Source organism: Schistocerca piceifrons, chromosome 3 (genome assembly GCF_021461385.2).
Source record: "Schistocerca piceifrons isolate TAMUIC-IGC-003096 chromosome 3, iqSchPice1.1, whole genome shotgun sequence".
In the NCBI taxonomy this organism is placed as follows: domain Eukaryota; kingdom Metazoa; phylum Arthropoda; class Insecta; order Orthoptera; family Acrididae; genus Schistocerca; species Schistocerca piceifrons.
In genome coordinates, this window is record NC_060140.1 from 926,631,451 (window position 1) to 926,659,221 (window position 27,771).

A 27,771-nucleotide genomic window follows, 5' to 3' on the forward strand; every position below is an offset into this window, starting at 1 on the left:
CTGATCAAGCTAGCAAAGTATGCACGACTGAACTCACTTCAGTTGTCTCCTCCCTCACTGCGTTTGGGGGCGTACAGGGATCTGTTCTTGGTCACGGCAGCCACAAACATCTTGCGCTGCTCATTACACTATTCGTTGTCGATCAACATCGGCTACTTACATTTTTGGCCTCGATGTCTTTACATTGTTTGGGTTTTGTATATTCAACGAGCCGCGCGGTTGGAGGCGCAATGTCAGTGACTGCGCGGCCCCTCCCGCCGCAGGTTCGAGTCCTCCCTCGGGCATGGATGTATGTGTTGTTCTTAGCATAAGTTTGTTTGAGTTAGTTTAAGTAGTGTGTAAGTCTAGGGACCGATGACCTAAGCAGTTTGATCCCTTAGAAATTCACACACATTTGAACATTTATCTTCAATGAAGTCAAGGTTGTAGCCACTGCCGTCCTTTTCCAGGAACTGCACGATCTTTTCTCAGCGTTTTCGTCGCCATTTAAATCGGATTTCGGTTGCATCTTGGGTTTTCAGGCACACATGACCCTTTGTCCAGACGCCACGCCTCGTTTTTATCATGCCAGGACCGTTCCAGTAGCCTTACATACTGAATACTGTGGTGAAGCAGGAACCTGATTGTCTCCAGGCTGCTGTAGTTATGGAACCTGTGAAAACTGGCTCATGGTGCCCCCCCCCCCCCCATCTCCCCAGTGGTACTAACGTATGGGGATTTCTTGACTACCATCGCTGGTTGAAACTTTGCCTGTACTCCAGACACAAGTCCTCCTTACCAAACTTATTGTTGGGGAACACTAATCAAAGATCGACCTTACTAATGCTTATTTCAGTTGCCTTTAGACGAGGAATCTCAGAACATTGTTGTCAACACGCTCTTCGGATTCCATAAGTACATACAGCTCCCAATTGGCATTGCCTTGGCGCCAACAATTTTCCAAAGGTATCTGAAACAACTAGTGCAGAACATTCCAGCTTGTGTGAATTATCTTGGTGATTTTATTGTTACAGGGACCCTCTCACGAGGAGAATTTGAAAAATGTCCACACCCTCTGTATCCCCCTGCAGGACGAAGGTGTGCGTTGTCTTTTGGAGATGTGTCGATTTTTTCAACCAGAAGTAGAGTATTTGGGGAACTGGCCACCAAAGATGGAATCAGGTCTACTGATCGAAATGTCGGCACCATCGATTCTCATCTCCACGCAAATAACCTAACAGAACTGTAGGTGTTTTCTGGCAAAGTCAACTATTGCTCCAAGTTCCTCCCCCAGGCAGCCCACGTTTCGCAACACCTCAATCATTTGCATAAGAAAGGAGTGCCCTACAACTGGATTCCTGCCTGTGATCAGGCTTTTAGCCTATTAAAAGCTATGCTGAAATCCGCCCCCGGTCTCACACCTTTTCCTTCTGGACGTCTGATGGTTGTGGCAGTCAACGCATCAGACTATGGCATAGGGCGGTTCTGGTGCACAGGAATGAGGATGGCTTTGAACAACCAGTTGCTCATGAGACCTACTTACAGATCCAATATAACGCATTAGCAATAGAGTTTGCCTTAAAAAAATCTCATGTCTACCTTTTTGGCGAGAAATTCTCTCTTGTCACATATCACAAGCCCTTGGTTCCCTTCTTCTCCCCCTCGGTCAAAACTTCTAGAGTGAGTAGCCCAACGCTTACAGTGCTGGGCATTATTCCTGAGTGCTTACAATTGTACCATAGTGTTTAAGACAATGGTAAAACATTCTAATGCTGACACCTTGTCGCATGTACCCGCTGGACATGACCTTGACCTTGACTTTGACAAACTGGAGGTCCTCTGTTTTCACGCTGATGCTGCATGGCAGCATATATTTGATGGTTTTCTCTTTACACCCGCGTGTGTCACCGCCACCACACACTACGATCCCACCCAGTACTGTTGGGGATGTCTCACATGAGCGCTTTGGCTCGCCGACACATGTATCAATAGTGATGTCAAGTGAATTGTCCATAGTGTCTACAGCACCAAGCAGAACCTCAACAGTCATTTGCACCCTGGCCTGTACCCTGCTACCCCTAGGACAGTATCCACCTAATTTTGCAGGCACATATTTGGGATTGATGTGGTTGCTCATTGTGGATGCCTACTCGAAATACCACTAAGTGGTATGCACGATGTCCACCACAACCGATATCACCTTCACCGCTCCAGCCCAGGTTTTGGCCATCGAAGGGTTACCCCATTCTTTAGTTTCGGTAATGGCCCCCAATTTATGGTGTCTGCTTTCAAAGAGTTCTGTGTGGCCAATGGCATAGAACATATTCTCAGTGTTCCATTCCATCCTTTCTCAAATGGTGAAGCAGAAGGTCTCTTTCAGACCTTCATGCCATCATGCAAAAATGAAGAAGGCTGATGAATCCTCTGCCACTACCTTAACCCTCACCCTGTTTTTGAGCACTTGCCACTCCATGCCAATTGGTGCTCGTATCCCTGCCAAGCTGGACAACGGACAGAAACCACAGACACTTCTTCATTTTATGATACTGACCCTCCCGCAACCCTCTCTAGGCCGTCGTGGCGTTACACACCCTGTGCAACTGTGAGGGCCCACTCCTCTGGAAGTCCTGCGGCTTGAACGCCAACAACCTTAATGTGTGTTGGGTTACATCTGTCCAGATATAGAAGGGGCTTGAGTGCCACCGCCACCACAACTAGCTCCGACCTCGAGCTCGGATGGAACACCCATCATCACCCCTTCCCCTATCACTCCGTATTTCAGTGATCATGGGGCTGTTGCCATTTGCAACTGCCTGCAACTCTCTATAGGCGCTCCAGCACCGCCTTCTGCTTCTGTGGGAATCGGAGGAACCCTCCGGTGCCCTCACCTCTGATCACTATCCCTTTACCCATCTGGCAGTCTACATCCACATCTACGTGATTACTCTGCTATTCACAATAAAGTATCTGGCAGAGGGTTCAGTGAACCACCTTCAAGCTGTCTCTCTCTACCTTTCCACTCTCGAAAGGCGCACTGGAAAAACGAGCACTTATCGTGATGATGATTTCTCCCTATGTAGGTGGGCCGCCAACAAAATATTTTAACAATCGGAGGAGAGACCTCAGCAACAAGTAAGAAGAAAAAGAAAAATCGTCTTATCGACAAGCTCAAAAAATACACTCCTGGAAATGGAAAAAAGAACACATTGACACCGGTGTGTCAGACCCACCATACTTGCTCCGGACACTGCGAGAGGGCTGTACAAGCAATGATCACACGCACGGCACAGCGGACACACCAGGAACCGCGGTGTTGGCCGTCGAATGGCGCTAGCTGCGCAGCATTTGTGCACCGCCGCCGTCAGTGTCAGCCAGTTTGCCGTGGCATACGGAGCTCCATCGCAGTCTTTAACACTGGTAGCATGCCGCGACAGCGTGGACGTGAACCGTATGTGCAGTTGACGGACATTGAGCGAGGGCGTATAGTGGGCATGCGGGAGGCCGGGTGGACGTACCGCCGAATTGCTCAACACGTGGGGCGTGAGGTCTCCACAGTACATCGATGTTGTCGCCAGTGGTCGGCGGAAGGTGCACGTGCCCGTCGACCTGGGATCGGACCGCAGCGACGCACGGATGCACGCCAAGACCGTAGGATCCTACGCAGTGCCGTAGGGGACCGCACCGCCACTTCCCAGCAAATTAGGGACACTGTTGCTCCTGGGGTATCGGCGAGGACCATTCGCAACCGTCTCCATGAAGCTGGGCTACGGTCCCGCACACCGTTAGGCCGTCTTCCGCTCACGCCCCAACATCGTGCAGCCCGCCTCCAGTGGTGTCGCGACAGGCGTGAATGGAGGGACGAATGGAGACGTGTCGTCTTCAGCGATGAGAGTCGCTTCTGCCTTGGTGCCAATGATGGTCGTATGCGTGTTTGGCGCCGTGCAGGTGAGCGCCACAATCAGGACTGCATACGACCGAGGCACACAGGGCCAACACCCGGCATCATGGTGTGGGGAGCGATCTCCTACACTGGCCGTACACCACTGGTGATCGTCGAGGGGACACTGAATAGTGCACGGTACATCCAAACCGTCATCGAACCCATCGTTCTACCATTCCTAGACCGGCAAGGGAACTTGCTGTTCCAACAGGACAATGCACGTCCGCATGTATCCCGTGCCACCCAACGTGCTCTAGAAGGTGTAAGTCAACTACCCTGGCCAGCAAGATCTCCGGATCTGTCCCCCATTGAGCATGTTTGGGACTGGATGAAGCGTCGTCTCACGCGGTCTGCACGTCCAGCACGAACGCTGGTCCAACTGAGGCGCCAGGTGGAAATGGCATGGCAAGCCGTTCCACAGGACTACATCCAGCATCTCTACGATCGTCTCCATGGGAGAATAGCAGCCTGCATTGCTGCGAAAGGTGGATATACACTGTACTAGTGCCGACATTGTGCATGCTCTGTTGCCTGTGTCTATGTGCCTGTGGTTCTGTCAATGTGATCATGTGATGTATCTGACCCCAGGAATGTGTCAATACAGTTTCCCCTTCCTGGGACAATGAATTCACGGTGTTCTTATTTCAATTTCCAGGAGTGTAGCTCATCGGCACTCCTTGCCAGTCCAGATCCAACCACCACTACGGACAGAAGTTTCTAGAAGATTCCCAGGGGAGTACAGGCCAACAGGCCACAAACTTCGACTCGAACCTCCTCACAGTGAGGAAGTCATAATAGGAGCAGCAGCCAGCAGCCGGACCCGGCACGCACTCCGCTGCTCGACTCGCTGCGGCTCACATCGTTACCGTCGCTCGCTCGCTCGCTCGCTCGCTTGCCCACGCCAACGCCACTAGCCCAACGCCATGCCCGGACGCGGAAAGGGGGGAAAAGTGAAGGGCAAGTCAAAGTCCCGCTCAAGCAGGGCTGGGCTCCAGTTCCCGGTCGGCAGAATCCACCGCCGAGCGCGTCGGCGCCGGGGCGCCCGTCTACCTCGCCGCCGTCGTGGAGTACCTCGCGGCTGAGGAGCTCGAGCTGGCCGGAAACGCGGCCCGCGACAACAAGAAGACGCGCATCATCCCGCGCCACCTGCAGCTCGCCATCCGCAACGTCGAGGAGCTCAACAAGCTCCTGTCGGGCGTCACTATCGCACAGGGTGGTGTCCTGCCCAACATCCGGGCCGTCCTGCTGCCAAAGAAGACCGAGAAGAAGGCCTAAAGAGAGACCGTAGCGGCACGCGGCCCGGCCCCGCCCCGCCCAGCAGTGCTGCGTGCTCCCAGCACGCAACGCGCTTTGCCGGCTCGGCTCAAAACACTTATCATGATGATGATTTCTCCCTATGTAGGTGGGTCGCCAACAAAATGTTTTAACAATCGGAGGAGAAAACTCGTGATTGAAATTTCATGACTTCATCCCGTCGCAACGAAAGACGCCTTTGTTTTAATGATGGCCACTCCAATTCACGTATCATGTCTGTGGCACTATCTCCCCTATTTCGCGATAATACAAAACGAGCTGCCCTTATTTGAACTTTTTCTTTGTCATCCGTCAATCCCACCTGATGGGGATCCCACACCGCATACCAATACTTCAGAATAGGACCGACAAGTGTGGTTAGGCAGTCTCTCTTAATGTTCTGCCAGTGAATCGCAGTCTTCGGTTTGCTCTACCCACAGCATTATCTATGTGATCGTTTCAATTTAGGTTATTTGTAACTGTAATCCCTAAGTATTTAGTTGAATTTACAGCCTTCAGATGTGTGTGGCTTATAGCGTAATCGAAATTTATCGGATTTATTTTAGTTCTCATATGAATAACTTCACATTTTTCTTTATTCAGGATGAATTTCCACTTTTCGCACGATACAGATATCTTATATAAATAATTTTGCAATTGTTTTTGGTCATCTGATGACTTTACAAGACCGTAAAAGGTAGCATCATCTGCAAACAATCTAAGACGTCTACTCAGATCCTCTCCTATGTCGTTAATATAGATCAGGAACAATAGAGGGCCTATAACACTTCCTTGGGGAACGCCGGGTATTATTTCTGTTTTACTAAATAACTTTCCGTCTTTTACTACGAACTGTGGCCTTCCTGACTGGAAATCACGAATCCACTCGCATAACTGAGGCGATAATTCGTCGGCACGCAGTTTTGTTGGAAGACGCTTGTGAGGAACGGTGTCAAAGCCTTCTGGAAAATGTAAAAATAAGGAATCAATTTGACATCCCCTGTCGATAGCACTCATTACTTCATGAGTATAATGAGCTAGTTGTGTTTCACAAGAGCGATATTTTCTGAATCCGTGCTGACTGTCAATAAATCGTTTTCTTCGAGGTAACTTATAATGTTCGAATACAGTATATGTTCCAAAACCCTACTGCAAATCGACGTTAGTGATATGGGCCTGTAATTCAGCGGATTACTCCTACTTCCCTTTTAGGGTATTGGTGTGACTTGAGCAATTTTCCAGTCTTTAGGTACGGATATTTCTGTGAGGAAGCGGTTGTATGTAATTGCTAAATATGGAGCTATTGTATCAGCATACTCTGGAAGGAACCTGAATGATATACAATCTGGACCGGAGACCTTGCGTTTATTAAGTGATTTACGCTGCTTTGCTACGCAGAGGGTATGTACTTCTATGTTTATCATCTTGTCGGTTGTTCTTGATTGGAATTAAGGAATATTTACTTCGTCTTCTTTGGTGAAGGAGTTTCGGAAAACCGTGTTTAATAATTCTGCTTTAGTGGCACCGTCATCAGTGATTTCACCGTTGCTATCGTGTAGTGAAGGTATTGATTGCGTCTGGTGTGCTTTATGTATGACCAGAATCTCTCTGGGTTTTCTGCGAGATTCCGAGACAGAGTTTCGTTGTGAAAATTGAAAATTATTGAAAGCATCTCGCACTGAAGTGCATGCTATATTTCGGACGGGTCCAAGCCGTTACCACACCTTCTTTGCACGCCCCCCCCCCCCCCCCCTTCGCAGCACAGTCTGGGGCGCTTCCGCGCATACGCGCTTGAGGGGGGGGGGGGGGAGGGTTCAGGTATTCTGCGCAGTAGAGGTTGAATGCCCATCGAAGCAGATGGACCTCGATAGCTGATAGATAGGGTGTCACTTGTCCTCAGTTCATTTCACACTGCTAATAGGTCTGGAATTTAACCCAGGACTTTGGCGCAGATACTTGTGGTCAAAAAGTTTACGCCACCACCTCTCAAAAATGGTTCAAATGGCTCTGAGCACTATGGGACTTAACATCTATGGTCATCAGTCCCCTAGAACTTACAACTACTTAAACCTAACTAACCTAAGGACATCACACAACACCCAGTTATCACGAGGCAGAGAAAATCCCTGACCCCGCCGGGAATCGAACCCGGGAACCCGAGCGCCACCACCTCTCCTTCCCTTACTCTGGCCAAATAAGCTCGAGTCCAAAATTAAAGGAGCAAACGTAAATTTTGCCAGGTTCCGTTTATTTTGCCACAAACCAATACAAACAGGTGATGTTTAAGTAGAAACAATGTAAAGAACTTAAACAACTACAATATGCGTAACGGTAGTGAAAGATGTTCTTCCCTTTTTCCAACTTAACGGATTTACATACACATTCTGACAATTGGGTGATGTGCTCAGTATTGGGTGTGGCCACCTCTGCCAACAATACAGACCTGACAACGATGGGACATACTGTGAACGATGTCATTAATCTCATGTTGAGGCAATAACTCCCATTCTTCCCGCAGAGCTGCTCGCAAGTCTTGGAGAGTGGTTGGTGGACGCTGACGTGATCCCCAGGCGTGCTCTGTGGGATTCAAATCGGGAGAGCGAGCAGGCCACGCCATGCATGCAAATTCTTCCAAGAAAACATCAACCACCTCTGCCCTATGAGGCCGAGCATTGTCGTCCATCAATACTAAGTCTATGCCCACAGCACCTCGCGTCACCCTCTCATGAGGTCCCAAGATCTCGATACGTGACAGCAGTTAAACTTTGCCGATTCAACCGCACAATTCCATGAAGAGGTGTTCGAGTGGTCAAAATTATCCTTGCTCACACTGTCAGGGACCCTCCTCGATCTGGAATTCTTCCCACAATGTTTGGATCCTGAAGTTGTGTTAAATGCGAATCCGTCGAGAATCGCACTCCAAATCGAGATTCATCTGTGGAAAGAACGTTGTCCCACTGTTCGACCGCCCAGGTGGCATGTTGACGGCTCCACTGTAGACTTTCCCTTCTCGTGAAGACGTGTCAGAGGCACACATACAGCAGGTCTACGACAATAAAGGCCACCCTTCTGAAGCCTTCTGTACGCCGTTTGCCTCGATGCAACACGTTGAGTGGAGGCTGCGAGGTAGGGTGCCAGTGTCATGCAGTGCTAAGGCAGTACCGTCGTGGCCTTACAGCCAAATAAAATTATTCTCTTTCTGATGTCCCACATGGCAGGTCCTGATTTTCGGGATACAGTTTTGGTCTCTATAAACTGTCGCCACATTCGAGAAACAACAGAACGATTCACATTAACTCATCGGGCCACAACAGTTTCAGACTGTCCTTGCTCCATTCTTCCTACGGCCCTGCACCGCAGAAAGTCTGGTGGGCGTCTCCCACATGCCATACTGCGCCGACTTGACTGTGTACACAGCGATGGTGGAAGTGGGACTACCCAGCAAACACTACCCCGTTTGATTGGTGCCCTGACGTCATTACTGGCGTGGTTGTCTCTTGAACTAGAATGCCATCTTTAGAACACTGTAGTACGGACATCTGTTGACAGTTTGTATATCATGAATTAGACACATAAAGGGGAAATAGCGGTTTGTTGCTTTAATTTTGGACACAAGTGTACCAGCAGTGAAAATTTCATCCACCAGCAGGATTCGAACCGGCTTACTTCCGAGTCCGGTGCTACTGTACAGTCGAGTCTTAGCGTCCTCGACTACTGACGTGCGTATCTTTCCTAGTGTTGCAAGCTTAACGGCCAACAATTTACTTTGTTAATCGTTTTAAATTGGGATGTGGTTGCATGTGGTGACGAGATGGAGATACTTGAGGGACCTCGGCTGGTACTGCTTACGTCAGCGATGGCCATGCCCACGGCGGAGATGAGCAGCAGCGGCTTGCGGCCCAGCCGGTCTGCGGCGAGCGGCGTGATGCACGAAGCCACGATCATGACGGCGCCCACCACGATCTGCGACACCTCCGCCCCGAGGCCGGTGTTGGCCTGCTGGAAGATGTCCTGGCCGTAGAAGAGCACCGCGTTGATGCCCGACAGCTGCTGGAACAGCACCAGCCCCAGGGACAGGCAGAGCGCCAGCACGTTGCCGCGCACCTTGAACAGGTCGCCCATCGACGCCTTGTTCCGCCGCAGCTCCTCCGCCGCTTCCTGCCGACAACACACACACCGTCACACGTTATCGGTATTGGGATTTCACAAATCGATGTTTCAATATCGGTAATGTATTCTCTGAGACATCATAACACTGGTCTTATACAGGGTGAGTCACCTAACATTACCGCTGGATATATTTCGTAAACCACATCAAATACTGACGAATCGATTCCACAGACCGAACGTGAGGAGAGGGGCTAGTGTAATTGTTTAATACAAACCATACAAAAATGCGCGGAAGTATGTTTTTTAACACAAACCTACGTTTTTTTAAATGGAACCCCGTTAGTTTTGTTAGCACATCTGAACATATAAACAAATACGTAATCAGTGCCGTTTGTTGCATTGTAAAATGTTAATTACATCCAGCGGTAACGTTAGGTGACTCACCCTGTATATATGAAGATAGTAACTGTTCTCGAAAGAACAGATACCATTGATGTCCGTGTAGCTTCTCTAGAATAAATGATAATTAATTCAAAACCCACAGTTGCCGACAGGTGTTGTTGATATACCTCGATGGGGACAGCTGAAAGCTGTTCTTTCGAGAACAGTTACTTTCTTCATATATATATATATAGTTAAAGGCTACCCAGCCATTGATCTTCGTCTGTGCGAATGCGCACAGGTTGCCCGAACTCTTACGGGAATTGTCACGTTAGTGAGCGCAAGTAATGAGTGGATAGGCAAATATAAATTAGGTACATTACGTATGTGGATTGTGGACAGTTGGGAATGTGGGTCTCACGGGAAGCGTGCAAGGGATAAGTCCCTGTAGTCGCGGTATTGATCTGTTATTCAAGACCTGCTCTCCCTTTTACACTCAGATTTGGATTTGAAGACAGTTTGGAAATTTCTGGACCTATTTCCCCCTCATTTGATTTGACAGTTCTTATAATGCTACAATGATATTCCGGGTAGGGGTTGTGCCCTTTTAAACAGTCAACAAGAACAGCTGTTGGCTGAATGAAGGATTTGGAGTTTCTAGCAGTCATCTGAAATGAAACAATATATTCACTTCCCAGTGACAGAGGTGTCCCATATTTCTTGTCATAAATCCGTAATATGCTTCCTGATTGACTTGAGTACTTAGCATTTCATTCATTTTATGTGGCCTGCCTTTCTTCACCCAGCACATAGTTGTTCTCACTCATACATACAGATCAACACTAAGGACTCCAAATACAACTTACAGTGCACAATTTACTGTACCTAATGCATCTGGTAAGGTAGTTCCTCTTTCAGCAGCCTTACTCTATGCATCCTTAAGTTCAGACCATAGTCCACTATGATTGCTAGTCCTGCCTCAGTGTAAGAGATGAATAATTAACTATGCATTACTATCAATTTTGTCAACAATACCCCAATTTTTAAGCATGGTACAATTTTGTGTGTATTAAAGCTTGATTTCTCATTTAGATGAACCACAAGTAACAACTGAGGCTACTGCACATAGGCACATCATTTAGTCTGGTTCCAGGATAACATAACATATGTATACTTGTGAGAAATGTAACAAGTTTAGTTACTCTGCGCCATCCCTTATCTGTGTCAAGTGGCACTGTCACATTCATTTCCAGTTGCAATTTACTGTTCCCCTTGGCTAGTAGCAGCACAGAGCAACCACTCTATGCACACACCAGTTAATACAATCTTTAAAGTTGACCTGGACATTTAAGATGCTTCGCCTGCACAAAATATTCACTTTTGATCCAAAACATTATGACCACCTGCTTAACAGCTTGTTTGTCTGTGCTGAACATTGGGATGTAGGTGAACAGGAAGAGAAGTTCCGAAATCATAACAATAGGAAGAGCCGAAATTTGACTCCTTATTTGCTATGTATACAGCAGTTCAGATTTATAAGCCAAAAGAAGACGAAATTGGGAGAAGAGGGTGCACAAGTGTTCACACGATATGAAGCATCAGATAAAATGAAAATTACAGAAGTTTAGTCAATGAAGCCCCTATTAGTTTGACACGAGTAAGAAAGAGAAATGTTAGGAAACAGGACCAACAGTGTAACATGCTAGTGCGTTTCCCAGCTTGTAGGCCATATGACCTCCGCTGTTGTGGCAACTGCGTCTGTCGGTTGTCCACGGGGTCCTCAGTGATCGTCACGTTCGCTACGCGCTGTATGCTCCAGAAAAACGAAAAAAGTGAGTCTGAGTGACCCTGCTGGCTCGTATTTGAAATTTCGGTCCCACCAGACTGTCAGGGTAGGCAGTATTTTCTGTCGCCACCCTAAATGGCCCTGCCTACAAAAGGCTATGTCTGTCTTACCACAAAGTTATAGGGGAACTTTCAGAACTGTGTGATTGCCATTACCTGGCTGGTTCTAACAGGAATGTGACCCTAAGTTACTGATGTTCTTCTTCAAACCAAGGGGTTTCTCTAACGGCCACCGCCATCCAAGTGACCACCAACAACTGCCGTATCAAAACCATTGCCTTTATATACTATATACTTAGAGTCATCAGTATTTTGACTGGTCAGATGCGAATTACCACGAATTCCTCTTCTCCACCCTACGTCCTCAGTTACTTGTTGAATGTGCACTACTGGCCATTAAAATTGCTACATCAAGAAGAAATGCAGATGATAAACGGGTATTCATTGGACAAATATATTATACTAGAACTGACATGTGATTACATTTACACGCAATTTGGGTGCATAGATCCTGAGAAATCAGTACCCAGAACAACCACCTCTGGCCGTAATAACGGCCTTAATACGCCTGGGCATTGAGTCAAACAGAGCTTGGATGGCGTGTACAGGTACAGCCGCCCATGCAGCTTCAACACGATACCACAGTTCATGAAGAGAAGTGACTGGCGTATTGTGACGAGCCAGTTGCTCGGCCACCAATGACCAGACGTTTTCAATTGGTGAGAGATCTGGAGAATGTGCTGGCCAGGCAGCAGCCGAACTTTTTCTGTATACAGAAAGGCCTGTACAGGACCTGTAACATGCGGTTGTGCACAGAATGGAATATATACCGCAAGGATAGGATAAACGCCAATGGTGGAGGAGTATTTATAGCAGTAAAGAATTCAATAATATCCAGTGAAGTTATTAGCGAATGCGAATGTGAAATAATCTGGGTTAAGTTAAGTATCAAAGGTGGGTCAGATATGATAGTCGGATGCTTCTATAGACCCCCTGCATCAGCAACCGTAGTAGTTGAGCGCCTCAGAGAGAACCTGCAGAACGTCGTGAAGAAGTTTCGTGATCATACTATTGTAATAGGGGGAGACTTCAATCTACCAGGTATAGAATGGGATAGTCACACAATCAGAACTGGAGCCAGGGACAGAGACTCTTGTGACATTATCCTGACTGCCTTGTCCGAGAATTACTTCGAGCAGATAGTTAGAGAACCAACTCGTGAAGCTAACGTTTTAGACCTCATAGCAACAAATAGACCGGAACTTTTCGACTCCGTGAATGTAGAAGAGGGTATCAGTGATCATAAGTCAGTGGTTGCATCAATGACTACAAGTGTAATAAGAAATGCCAAGAAAGGAAGGAAAATATATTTGCTTAACAAGAGTGATAGGGCACAAATCGCAGAATATCTGAGTGACCACCATCAAACGTTCATTTCTGAGGAAGAGGATGTGGAACAAAAATGGAAAAAATTCAGAAACATCGTCCAGTACGCCTTAGATAAGTTCGTACCGACTAAGGTCCAAAGCGAGGGGAAAGATCCACCGTGGTATAACAATCATGTACGAAAGGTACTACGGAAACAAAGAAAGCTTCATCATAGGTTTAAGAGTAGTCGAATCATAGCTGATAAGGAAAAGCTGAACGAAGCGAAAAAGAGCGTAAAGAGAGCAATGAGAGAAGCATTCAACGAATTCGAACATAAAACATTGGCAAACAATCTAAACAAGAACCCTAAAAAGTTTTGGTCATACGTAAAATCGGTAAGCGGATCTAAATCCCCTATTCAGTCACTCGTTGACCACGATGGAACCGAAACAGAGGACGACCGAAGAAAGGCAGAAATACTGAATTCAGTGTTCCGAAACTGTTTCACTGCGGAAAATCGTAACACGGTCCCTGACTTCAGCCGTCGCACGGACGCCAAAATGGAAAATATTGAAATAAACGATATCGGAATTGAAAAACAACTGCTATCACTTAGTAGCGGAAAAGCATCCGGACCAGACGAGATACCCTTAAGATTCTACAGTGATTATGCTAAAGAACTTGCCCCCTTTCTATCAGCAATTTATCGTAGATCGCTGGAAGAACGTAAAGTACCTAGCGACTGGAAGAAAGCGCAGGTCGTTCCCATATTCAAGAAGGGTCATAAATCAGATGCGAATAATTATAGGCCTATTTCGCTTACGTCAATCTGTTGTAGAATAATGGAACATGTTTTGTGTTCTCGTATTATGACGTTCTTAGATAATACAAATCTCCTTCATCATAACCAACATGGATTCCGCAAACAGAGATCATGTGAAACTCAGCTCGCCCTATTTGCCCAAGAAATTCACAGTGCCGTAGACACTGGCGAGCAGATTGATGCCGTATTCCTGGACTTCAGGAAGGCATTTGATACGGTTCCGCACTTACGTTTAGTGAAAAAAATACGAGCTTACGGAATATCGGACCAGGTTTGTGATTGGATTCAGGATTTCCTAGAAGAAAGAACACAACATGTCATTCTTAACGGTTCAAAATCTGCAGATGTAGAGGTAATTTCGGGAGTACCGCAGGGAAGCGTGATAGGACCTTTATTGTTTACAATATACATAAATGACTTAGTTGACAACATCGGTAGCTCCGTGAGGCTATTTGCAGATGACACGGTTGTCTACAAGAAAGTAGCAACATCAGAAGACTCGTACGTACTCCAGGAGGACCTGCAGAGGATTAATGCATGGTGCGACAGCTGGCAGCTTTCCCTAAACGTAGATAAATGTAATATAATGCGCATACATAGGGGCAGAAATCCATTCCAGTACGATTATGCCATAGGTGGTAAATCATTGGAAGCGGTAACGACCGTAAAATACTTAGGAGTTACTATCCGGAGCGATCTGAAGTGGAATGATCACATAAAACAAATAGTGGGAAAAGCAGGCGCCAGGTTGAGATTCATAGGAAGAATTCTAAGAAAATGTGACTCATCGACGAAAGAAGTAGCTTACAAAACGCTTGTTCGTCCGATTCTTGAGTATTGCTCATCAGTATGGGACCCTTACCAGGTTGGATTAATAGAAGAGATAGACATGATCCAGCGAAAAGCAGCGCGATTCGTCATGGGGACATTTAGTCAGCGCGAGAGCGTTACGGAGATGCTGAACAAGCTCCAGTGGCGGACACTTCAAGAAAGGCGTTACGCAATACGGAGAGGTTTATTATCGAAATTACGAGAGAGCACATTCCGGGAAGAGATGGGCAACATATTACTACCGCCCACATATATCTCGCGTAATGATCACAACGAAAAGATCCGAGAAATTAGGGCAAATACGGAGACTTACAAGCAGTCGTTCTTTCCACGCACAATTCGTGAATGGAACAGGGAAGGGGGGATCAGATAGTGGTACAATAAGTACCCTCCGCCACACACCGTAAGGTGGCTCGCGGAGTATAGATGTAGATGTAGATGTAGATTGTCCTGCTGAAATGTAGGGTTTCGCAGGGATCGAATGAAGGGTAGAGTCACGGGTCGTACCACATCTGAAATGTAACGTCCACTGCACAAAGTGCCGTCAGTGCGAACAAGAGGTGTCCGAGACGTGTAACCATCACGCCGAGTGATACGCCAGTATGGCGATGACGAATACACGCTACCAATGTGCGTTCAGCGCGATGTCGCCAAACACGGATGCGACCATCATGATGCTGTAAACAGAAGCTGGATTCATCCGAAAAAATGACATTTTGCCATTCGTGCATCCAGGTTCGTCGTTGAGTACACCATCGCAGGCGCTCCTGTCTGTGATGCAGCGTCAAGGGTAACACCAGCCATGGTTCAAATGGCTCTGAGCACTATGGGACTTAGCATCTGAGGTCATCAGTCCCCTAGACATAGTACTACGTAAACCTAACTAACGTAATGACATCACTCACGTCCATGCCCGAGGAAGGATTCGAACCTGCGACCGTAGCAGCCGCGTGGTTTCGGACTGAAGCAACTAGAACAGCTCGGTCACAGCGGCCGGCAAAAGTCACAAAATCGGTTACTTCCTTGTTACTCCGTTTGTCTCGGCCACTGCGTATATACTGGTGAGTCATTGCAGCAACACGCCAATAAGCACCTGAAGACGCCGAGCAACTGCGTCGTTGAAGTATTGTGCAGCTTCCACATTATCCGACGCGAAGCTCGTGAACTAGTGAAGCAGTCACTACGTCGGGAAAGTCTCAAACACGACACTACACTGTTTCATAGTGCGACGCTGCACACACTATCAACTGACACCAGGACCATTGCATCTCCATATTGAGAGAGAGGTTGAGCTCGGAAGGGGGACAAAATATTAATATTATCCACTGTATAGCTTTGGAGGAAGGTTTTCGGGCAAAGAAAAAGAAAAGTATGATAGTGTGAAAGTTTGGTGTGAAATGTTACCCAAATACTCCTATACTATATAGAGCTTATTGTTAACAGGTACTTTTTAATTGCCTTTTTAAATGATTTTGTTTCAGTAATAATAATATCGTTGTGTGACCAAACGGTCGGGTACAAGCTTTGCAATTGGACGCCGCTTTAGAAACTTAACGTCTGCCAGAGCCAACGGCCCTGTTATTCCCACGTTTTTTATTTCGTTGTTTATATTTTGTTTTTTCTTGTTTTAGTTTTTTCGCCCCTGTCATTCCTTTCTGCTCGCCATAAATGTCTTCTTTGGACTGGATTCTGTCTGGCATGGTTGCACTTAATTTCTCCTGAAAGTATGGTTTCTTCTCCTATGTACAACAAAGTATCCTCGCAGACATAAAAATAGCTGTTGCGTTGTAAGTACTGTCTAAACGAACCTAGCATTCGTAGTACATCTTCGTGACAAGTAAACAGCGGTACAATGAGAGTGCACTTTTGTTCTGTAAAGTGAATTGTTGCAAACATCGACGCATTTGGAATGACTGAATTGAAACACTTCTTTTTAAAAAACTAAAATTCTTAATGTAAATAGTAAAAAATAAATAAAAAGGCCTCTTCATTCGTCATGAACTTAAAAGCTGTGTCAGTAACCTATTTTCACTGAAAAACGGTTCTCCTTCTTCTTGAATGGAAAAGTGTGTGTGTGAGTGTGTGTATGTGTGTGTGTGTGTGTGTGTGTGTGTGTGTATGTGTGAGTGTGTGTGTGTGTGTGTGTGTGAATTCCTAGGGGAACAAACTGCATAGGTCATTGGTCCCTAGTCTTACACACTACTTAAACTAAGTTAAACTAACTTATGCTAAGAACAACACACACACCCATGCCCGAGGGAGGACTCGAACCTTCGCCTTGAGTGGCCGCGCATCCCGTGACAAGACGCCTTAAACCGTGCGGCCACTCCGCGCGGCTGGAAAAGAGAATCCTTAACATTTTCACAAACGGAAATACGCCTTAAGACAAGAAAAGTGACGCTCCACGAAGGAATTATCCAAATTGGACGGAAATCGGTAGATGTGACGTACATGTACAGACAAACAAATGATTAGAACTTGAGAAAAATTGGATGATTTATTCAGGAGAAAGAGTTTCACAAACTGAGCAAGTCGGTAATGTGTTTGTCCACATCTGGCCCGTAAGAAAGCAATTATTCGGCCTGGCACTGATTGATAGATATGTTGAACGTTCTCCAGGGGGAAATCGCGCCGAAGTCTGTCCAATTGGCGTGATAGATCACCAAAAACCGGAGTTAGTTGGAGGCTGCTGTCCATTATGCTCCAAGCGTTCTCAATTGGGAAGAGATCAGATGACATTGCTGGCTTAGATAGGGTTTGGCCAGCACGAAGAGAAGCAGCATAAACTCGCCGTAAGTGGGCGGGCACTATCTTGCTGGAAAGTAAGGGCAGGATGGCTTCCCATGAAGGGCTACAAAACGGGGCATAGTATATCATTGACATTCCAATCCCAAAGAAAGCAGGTGTTGACAGATGTGAAAATTACCGAACTATCAGTTTAATAAGTCACGGCTGCAAAATACTAACACGAATTCTTTACAGACGAATGGAAAAATTGGTAGAAGCTGACCTCGGGGAAGATCAGTTTGGATTCCGTAGAAATGTTGGAACACGTGAGGCAAAACTGACCCTACGACTTATCTTAGAAAATAGATTAAGGCAAACCTACGTTTCTAGCATTTGTAGACGTAGAGAAAACTTTGGACAATGTTGACTAGAATACTCTCTTTCAAATTCCGAAGGTGGCAGGGGTAAAATACAGGGAGCGAAAGGCTATTTACAATTTGTACAGAAACCAGATGGCAGTTATAAGAGTCGAGGGGCATGAAAGGGAAGCAGTGGTTGGGAAGCGAGTGAGACAGGGTTGTAGCCTATCCCCGATGTTATTCAATCTGTATATTGAACAAGGAGTAAAGGAAACAAAAGATTAATTCGGAGTAGGAATTAAAATCCATGGAGAAGAAATAAAAACTTTGAGGTTCGCCGATGACATTGTAATTCTGTCAGAGACAGCAAAGGACTTGGAAGAGCTGTTGAACGGAATGGACAGTGTCTTGAAAGGAGGATAAAAGATGAACATCAACAAAAGCAAAACGAGGATAATGGAATGTAGTCGAATTAAATCGAGTGATGCTGCGGAATTAGATTAGGAAATGAGACGCTTAAAGTAGTAAATGAGTTCTGCTATTTAGCGAGCAAGGTAACTGATGATGGTCGAAGTAGAGAGGCTATAAAATGTAGACTGGCGATGGCAAGGAAAGCGTTTCTGAAGAAGAGAAATTTGTTAACATCGAGTATAGATTTAAGTGTCAGGAAGTCGTTTCTGAAAGTATTTCTATGGAGTGTAGCCATGTATGTAAGTGAAACGTGGACGATAAATAGTTGAGACAAGAAGAGAATTGAAGCTTTCGAAGTGTGGTGCCACAGAAGAATGCTGAAGATTAGATCACACAACTAATGAGGAGGTATTGAACAGAATTGGAGATACGAGAAATTTGTGGCACAACTTGACTAGAGGAAGGGATCGGTTGGTAGGGCAAATTCTGAGGCATCAAGGGATCACCAATTTAGTATTGGAGGGCAGTGGGGAGGGTAAAAATCGTAGAGGGAAGCCAAGAGATGAATACACTAAACAGATTCAGAAGGATGTATGTTGCAGTAGGTACTGGGAGATGAAGAAGCTTGCACAGGATAGAGTAGCATGGAGAGATGCATCAAACCAGTCTCTGGACTGAAGACCACAACAACAACAGCAACTGCTGTGATATAAAAATGCCGCGGATGATAAAGGAGTCCTGCTATGAAACCAAGTGGCATCCCAGGCCACCACTCCTGACTGTCGAGCGTAACGGCGGGCGACATTCCCATTGATATCCCACCGCTATGCATGTTGTCTCCAGATACGTCTTCAGCTTGGAATCTCATTGTTTGGAGCAGAATTGCCTTCAGTGAAGCGTCCCGCTCAATTGAGCCACGATGTAGCTATCTATTTGGGACATATCGACTGGTCGCAGTCGATCTCTGATTTGTGAAAAGAGCGGGAGTTGAATAGAATTATATCACAAGCTGAATAGCCACAGGCTGAGATACACATTGGGGTCCCAACACTTCATAAATATCTTTCAGCAACAATATGAACTCGACTTTCTCGCGGACTGATATTTTTGCTGTCAATGGTAAACGCGGAGTATACATGGCTATATACAAACGAAATGCACTAATGTTTTGAGGTAGGTGACCTTTGAGACACCCCAAGGGCCGTCCGTTGTGGCCGAGCGGTTCCAAGCGCTTCAGTCTGGAACCGCGCGACCGCTACATTGGGGTCCCAACACTTCATAAATATCTTTCAGCCACAGTATGAACTCGACTTTCTCGCGGACTGATATTTTTGCTGTCAATGGTAAACGTGGAGTGTGCATGGCTACATACAAACGAAATGCACCAATGTTTTGAGGTCGCCGGCCGAAGTGGCCGTGCGGTTAAAGGCGCTGCAGTCTGGAACCGCAAGACCGCTACGGTCGCAGGTTCGAATCCTGCCTCGGGCATGGATGTTTGTGATGTCCTTAGGTTAGTTAGGTTTAACTAGTTCTAAATTCGAGGGGACTAATGACCTCAGCAGTTGAGTCCCATAGTGCTCAGAGCCATTTTTTGTTGTTTTGAGGTAGATGACCTTTGAGACACCCCAAGGGCCGGCCGTTGTGGCCGAGCGGTACCAGGCGCATCAATCTGGAACTGCGCGACCGCTACGGTCGCAGGTTCGAATCATACCTCGGGCATGGATATGTGTGATGTCCTTAGGTTAGTTAGGTTTAAGTAGTTCGAAGTCTAGGGGACTCATGACCTCAGATGTTAGGTCCAATAGTGCTCAGAACCATTTGAACACACCAAGGCAACAAACACGTTCGCTGTTTCACCAAGGGGGTGAGAGAAGATCTTCGGAGTGTAGGAGGACAAGGCGTCGCAGTCTGCAATAAGCTGAAGGCTTGTTTCGGTGCCCCAGGCGTGCTCGGGCAGACCAAATGGTTTGCGAAGTGCGCGCTAATCACGAGTAATGGCTTCACGGCCTCTCTCCGGCATACAGTTTTAACGTGGTGCACATTATCAAAGACCGACCATATACCAAAGATTTCTTTACTACAGATAGCCAGTTACTATCTGTGTGATTAGAGGTGCTATTAAGTTCTGTGCTTCTGTCATGACAATTCATATTGCACTGGTATCAGATGTCATTCTTATCTTGCAGTAGGCATACTGAAGTTTCAAGCGAGATTGTGTTAAAGTAATGTCAGTTTGTCATTAGAACAGTAAACAGATTAAAAATGACGCCAGACCGCTCGTTGAGATAGTGGTCTTCATGTAGGCTCATTAATTTTCACTACTGTTTCTTTCCATTTCCTTTTAGCTGGATATTCAGAGTTCAAGTACTTGCTTCTGTGGCCGGAAACCATTGATGTCATATCGCCTTCACTGTCAGAGAGCAACGTCGTGTGAAACAACTCTCTATGCTCTTCGTACATCCATAGCTGAAATGGAGGACAGTGGGACGTCAGCTGGTATAAATTTATATTAAAAATGAAGAAATTCCTCCAGCTGTATTTCAGGAGTCAATTTTATTTTGGCAACTAGTTTCAACGTTGTAACGACCTCATCGTCAGGCCCATACACTTGTTGACGTCAACTGCTTGCGGCTGATACTAGCAGTCAGTGGTGGGATACGGACGTGCTCCGTGTGGGAGGTGGTTAGTAACTCAACAAGTGTTTGGGCCTGAAGATGACGTTGTTACAACGTTGAAACTAGTTGCCAAAATAAAATCGACACCTTAAATACAGCTGGAGGGATTTCTTCATTTTAATACACTACTGGCCATTAAAATTGCTACACCACGAAGATGACGTGCTACAGACGCGAAATTTAACCGACAGGAAGAAGATGCTGTGATATGCAAATGATTAGCTTTTCAGAGCATTCACATAAGGTTGGCGCCGGTGGCGACATCTACAACGTGCTGACATGAGGAAAGTTTCCATCCGGTTTTTCATACACAGACAGCAGGCGACCGGCGTTGTCTAGTGAAATGTTGTTCTGATGCGCGTGTAAGGAGGGGAAATGCGTACCATCACGTTTCCGACTTTGATGAAGGTCGGATTGGAGCCTATCGCGATTGCGGTTTATCGTATCGCGATATTGCTGCTCGCGTTGGTCGATATCCAATGACTGTTAGCAGAACATGGAATCGGTGGGTTCAGGAGGGTAATACGGAACGCATTGCTGGATCCCAACAGCTTCGTATCACTAGCAGTCGAGATGACAGGCATCTTATCCGCATGGCTGTAACGGACCGTGCAGCCACGTCTCGATCCCTTAGTCAACAGATGGGGACGTTTTGCAAGACAACATTCTGCACGAACAGTTCGCCGACGTTTGCAGCAGCATGGACTATCAGTTCGGGGACCATGACTGCGGTTACCCTTGACGCTGCATCACAGACCGGAGCGCCTGTGATTGTGTACTCAACGACGAACCTGGGTGCACGAATGGCAAAACGTCATTTTTTCGGATGAATCCAGGTTCTGTTTACAGCATCAAGATGGTCGCATCCATGTTTGACGACATCACGGTGAACGCGCATTGGAAGCGTGTATTCGTCACCCGGCGTGATGGTATGGGGTGCCATTGGTCACCTCTTGTTCGCATTGACGGCACTTTGAACAGTGGACGTTACATTTCAGATGTGTTACGACCCGTGGCTCTACCCTTCATTCGATCCCTACGAAACTCCACATTTCAGCAGGATAATGCACGACCGCATGTTGCAAGTCCTGTATGGGCCTTTTTGAATACAGAAATTGTTCGACTGCTTCCCTGGCCAGCACATTCTCCAGATCTCTCACCAACTGAAAACATCTGGCCAATGGTGGCCGAGCAACTGGCTCGAGACATTACGCCAGTCACTACTCTTGATGAACTGTGGTATCGTGTTAAAGCTGCATTCGCAGCTGTACCTGTATACGCCATCCAAGCTCTGTTTGCCTCAATTCCCAGGCGTATTAAGGCCGTTATTACGGCCAGAGGTGGTTGTTCTGGATACTGATTTCTCAGGACCTAGACACTCAAATAGCGTGAAAATGTAATTACATGTCAGTTCTAGTGTGATATATTTGTCAACGAATACCAGTTTATCATCTGCATTTCTTCTTGGTGTAGCAATTTTAATGGCCAGTGGTGTAGTAATGTGCCACACACCGCGGAATCTACAGCTGCTGTTGCCGAGCTAAAAGTAGTCTTCAAATAGCTTCGTAAAAAACGCAGTCATTGTATTCTGTAAGTTTTAGACTGACATTAATCCCTCACTGCTTCAGGCCAGGTTATTTAACGTTAATGTTGAACGAATTTATTGAAAGATACTTAGTTGTTATGAGGCCCACTCAATGTGCATTGGTCTGGAAGAATACGTGGGCTATTTTGGGTTCAGCGAATCATTGTTTCTCATTTACAAGTTTGGAAGTTGCGAGTGTCTGTGTGATGACTGCTTTTCAGCTTAGTACGTGCAGTGAGGCTTTATCTGTTTAATCACCGAGTGACGTGGCGCAATGGTTTGCGCACTGGACTCGCATTCGGGAGGACGACGGTTCAAACCTGCGTCCGGCCATCCTGATTTAGGTTTTCCGTGATTTCCCTAAATCGCTTCAGGCCAATGCCGGGATGGTTCCTTTGAAAGGGTATGGCCGGCTTCCTTTCCCATCGTTGCCTAACCCAAGAAGGGGCCCGATGACCTCGAATTTGGTCCCCTTCCCCGGAGGAACCAACCAACCAACCAACCTTTTTAATTAATGAATGTTACGAGAAGTAAGGAGTGATAATACATGGTGCAGTTACAGTAATCTGATAACCGCCTATGTTCGACGTCTACTTGTACCTACAGAGGGCTGGTCGGGGTGGCCGAGCGGTTATAGGCGCTACAGTCTGGAACCGCGCTGTTGCTACGGTCGCAGGTTCGAATCCTGCCTCCGGCATAGATGTGTGTGATGTCCTTAGGTTGGTTAGGTTCTAGGGGACTGATGACCTCAGATGTTAAGTCTCATAGTGCTCAGAGCCACTTGAACCGACTTACAGAGGGCAGGTGGCAGCGCTGGCAGCGGCGAGGGGGGGGGGGGGGGGCGCAGGAAACAGTCACGCGTCGTTGTCGTAATGCGGAAACTGAGCGACTCTTCAGACGTTCAACAGGGCACAGAAATTGGAAATTTCGACTAGGATGGTATCATTTTCGAAACGGTTAAAGTGGTTAAAGTCTACCGTGCATGACAAATAATGCTATCCAGAACTGGTGCAGAGACAATTGTGGTGCACCACAGGCCATAGATGACAGGGGTGAACTACGGCTGTGCATATGCGTACAGGCGAGGAGATGTGTAAATGTTCAGCAACCGACCGTCCAGATGGACCAAGGGGCAACCAAAAGTGTCTCCTCAACGACTGTTCAACGAACGTCGCTGCGTATCGGCCTCTGCAACAGACGCCTGATTCATGTACCCGTACTGACTGCGCTTCATCGGCAATGAAGGCTGGCATTTGTACGCCAGTGCCCAGCTGGACAGGCCGACCCGGTTGGCCGAGCGGTCTAACGCACGGCTTTCCGGAGCGGGAAGGAGCGCCCGGTCCCCGGCACGAATCCGCCCGGCGGACTTGCGTCGAGGTCCGGTGAGCCGGCCAGTCTGTGGATGGTTTTTAGGCGGTTTTCCACCTGCCTCGGCAAATGCGGGATGGTTCCCATTATTCCGCCTTAGCTACATTATGTCGGCGATTGCTGCGCAAACAAGTTCTCCACCACGTACGCCTAACCACCATTACTCTACCACGCAAACATAGGGGTTACACTCGTCTAGTGTGAGACGTTCGCTGAGGGGGGGCGGTGGGTGTACCGCGGGGCCGAACCGCACAATATCCCTGGGTTCGCTGTGGGGAGGCGGAGGGGTGAAGTGGACTGCGGTAGTCGTAGTGGGGTTGTGGACCACTGCGGCTGCGGCGGGGGCGGAGCCTCTCTGTCATTTCTAGGTCTCCGGTTAACATTCAACAATCGACCCAGCTGGACGTCCACTAAGCGGAGACTTGTGGCCTTTTCAGAAGAATCTCGTTTTATGCTCCATCGGACAGATGGCCATTGGCATGACCGGCGTGAAACGTCTGAAAGTAAAGGGGCCCAGCACGGAGGAGGCAGCGCTATGAGCAGCTCTTTGCTGTTCCTTATCTACATAAGCGATTTGGGAGACAATCTGAGCAGCCGTCTTAGGTTGTTTGCAGGTGACGCTGTCGTTTATCGACTAATAAAGTCATCAGAAGATCAAAACAAATTGCAAAACGATTTAGGCTCGATAATTGGCAGTTGACCCTAAATAACGAAAAGTGTGAGGTCATCGACATGAGTCCTAAATGTAATCCGTTAAACTACGGTCACACGATAAATCAGTCTAATCTAAAAGCCGTAAATTCAGCTAAATACCTAGGTATTACAATTACGAACGACTTAAATTGGAAGGAACACATAGAAAATGTTGTGGGGAGGGCTAACCAAAGATTGCGTTTTATTGTCACGACACTTAGAAAATGTAACAGACCTGCTAAGGAGACTGCCTACACTATGCTTGTCCATCCTCTTTTTAGAATACTGCTGCGCGGTGTGGGATCCTCACCATATAGCACTGACGGAGTACATCGAAAAAGTTCAAAGAAGGGCAGCACGTTTTGTATTATCGTGAAATATGGGAGAGAGTGTCACTGAAATGATACGGGATTTGGGCTGGACATAATTTTAAAAAAAGCGCTTTTTGTTGCGACGGAATCATCTCACGAAATTCCAATCACCAACTTTCTCCTTCATGTTGTTGACACCGACCTACATAGGGAGAAACGACCACCACGATAAAATAAGGGAAATCAGAGCTAGTACGGAAAGATATAGGTGTTCATTCTTTCCACGTGCTATACGAGACTGGAATAATAGAGAATTGTGAAGGTGGTCCGATGAACCCTCTGCCAGGCACTCTAATATGATTTGCAGAGTATCCATGTAGATGTAGATGTAGATGCAAAATGTTTCCGTGGCGTTGCCTGCATGATATGGTCATTCTAGGAGGCACAATGGATCAACACAATCAGGCATCTATCCTTGGGGACCACGTCCACCTCTACATGCAGCTTGTTTTCTCTCTGCACGATGGCATCTACCAGCAGGACAATGCTAAATGTCACATAGTTCACAGTCTATGTGCGTGGTTCAAAAGCCACCAGAGCGAGTCTACCGTCCTCTCCTGGTCGGCAAACTCTTAGGACTTATGCCCAATGGAGAATTTGTGGGATCACCTCGATCGGGCTGTTCGCGCCATGGTTTCTGTCGAGAAAGCAAGCGCAGATGGACACCACACTGGAGTCGCCAAGACTCCAACATCCCGGTCGGTACCTTCCAGAACCTCACTGAGCCTTTTCCTCGCACGTCTGTCAACGATTGTTGTTGTTGTTGTCTTCAGTCCTGAGACTGGTTTGATGCTGCTCTCCATGCTACTCTATCCTGTGCAAGATTCTTCATCTCCCAGTACTTACTACAACCTACATCCTTCTGAATCTGCTTAGTGTATTCATCTCTTGGTCTCCCTCTACGATTTTTACCCTCCACGCTGCCCTCCAATGCTAAATTTGTGATCCCTTGATGCCTCAGAACATGTCATACTGAACGGTCCCTTCTTTTTGTCAAGTTGTGCCACAAACGCCTCTCCTCCCCAATTCTATTCAATACCTCCTCATTAGTTATGTGATCTACCCATCTAATCTTCAGCATTCTTCTGTAGCACCACATTTCGGAAGCTTCTATTCTCTTCTTGTCCAAACTATTTATCGTCCATGTTTCACTTCCATACATGACTGCACTCCATACAAATACTTTCAGAAACAACTTCCTGACATCTAAATCTATACTCGATGTTAACAAATTCTCCTTCTTCAGAAACGCTTTCCTTGCCATTGTCAGTCTACATTTTATATCCTCTCTACTTCGACCATCATCAGTTATTTTGCTCCCCAAATAGCAAAACTCCTTTACTACTTTAAGTGTCTCATTTCCTAATCTAATTCCCTCAGCATCACCCGACTTAATTCGATTACATTCCATTATCCTCGTTTTGTGTTTGTTGATGTTCATCTTATATCCTCCTTTCAAGACACTGTCCATTCCGTTCAACTGCTCTTCCAAGTCCTTTGCAGTCTCTGACAGAATTACAATGTCATCGGCGAACCTCATCGTTTTTATTTCTTCTCCATGGACTTTAATACCTACTCCGAGTTTTTCTTTTGTTTCCTTTACTGCTTGCTCAATATACAGATTGAATAACATCGGGGACAGGCTGCAACCCTGTCTCACTTCCTTCCCAACCGCTGCTTCCCTTTCATGCCCCTCGACTCTTATAACTGCCATCTGGTTTCTATACAAATTGTAAATAGCCTTTCGCTCCCTGTATTTTACCCCTTCCACCTTCAGAATTTGAAAGAGAGTATTCCTGTCAACATTGTCAAAAGCCTTCTCTAAGTCTACAAATGCTAGAAATGTAGGTTTGCCTTTCCTTAATGTCAACGATTAGATGGGTAGATCACATAACTAATGAGGAAGTATTGAATAGGATTGGGGAGAAGAGAAGTTTGTGGCACAACTTGACCAGAAGAAGGGATCGGTTGGTAGGACATGTTCTGAGGCATCAAGGGATCACCAATTTAGTATTGGAGGGCAGCGTGGAGGGTAAAAATCGTAGAGGGAAACCAAGAGATGAATACACTAAGCAGATTCAGAAGGATGTAGGTTGCAGTAGGTACTGGGAGATGAAAAAGCTTGCACAGGATAGAGTAGCATGGAGAGCTGCATCAAACCAGTCTCAGGACTGAAGACCACAACAACAACAACAATGTCAACGATAGCGGGTGATTATTCACGTTTCTGACAGGTGGTCACACTGCCACGACTGGACAGAGCATTATTGCTTCATTGTTGCGGATTAATTTTTTCGTTATTACAAATTTGGGGCGGAGGAACTTTTGCTATCGGATTTTTATGTTAGGCCCTATTATGGCTGGTTCACAGCAGCTAAATTAGCAGAACTGACATTATATGTAAAGTTAGCGCTGGGAAGTGAAGGGTGAAACTACTGAAATACCAAAATCGCCACAAACCCACCGAAACATGGGTTTTATTATCGTTTCTCTTGTTTGATAACGAGCGATCATAATGCATAAAAGGATTATATTGGTTGGTTGTGAGGAGGGGAGCAAACAGCGAGGATATCAGTCCCATCGGGGAGGATGGGGAATTAAGTCGGCCGTGTCCTGTCAGAGGAACCATTCTGGCAGTTACCTGAAGCGATTTAGGGAAATCATGGAAAACCTAAATCAGTATGGCCGGACACGGGATTGAACCGTCGTCCTCCCGAATGCGAGTCCAGTGTGCTACCACTGCGCCACCTCGCTCGGTCACTTGGTAAGGACTGTATTCAAATTGACACTGACCGTGAAAGTCTAAGCACTTTTATCCTTATTTCGTGTGCGCGGTTGAGTTTTAGCACCTAAATACCTAAATTAAAAATATGTTAATTTGTTTTGTATCATAACCTACAGTGTAACAATGATTTTGCTCCTCTATTTATGTTCAGTTACCAAATTATAAGTTAATTTTTCTGTGACTCACGATATAGGTTTAATGTTCCAGTCAGCTCCCACTGGTGAACA

At 46.5% G+C, this 27,771-nt stretch overlaps 1 protein-coding gene across 1 annotated transcript in view; it reads right to left on the bottom strand.

The window, feature by feature from the left end:
• Window positions 1–27,771, bottom strand: part of LOC124788291 (facilitated trehalose transporter Tret1-like) — a 74,987-nt gene that overhangs the window by 11,204 nt on the left and 36,012 nt on the right. The window contains exon 4 of the mRNA XM_047255523.1: window positions 9,062–9,370. Within this exon, the coding sequence (XP_047111479.1) occupies window positions 9,062–9,370 (309 nt within the window). The remainder of the gene's footprint in view (window positions 1–9,061; window positions 9,371–27,771) is intronic.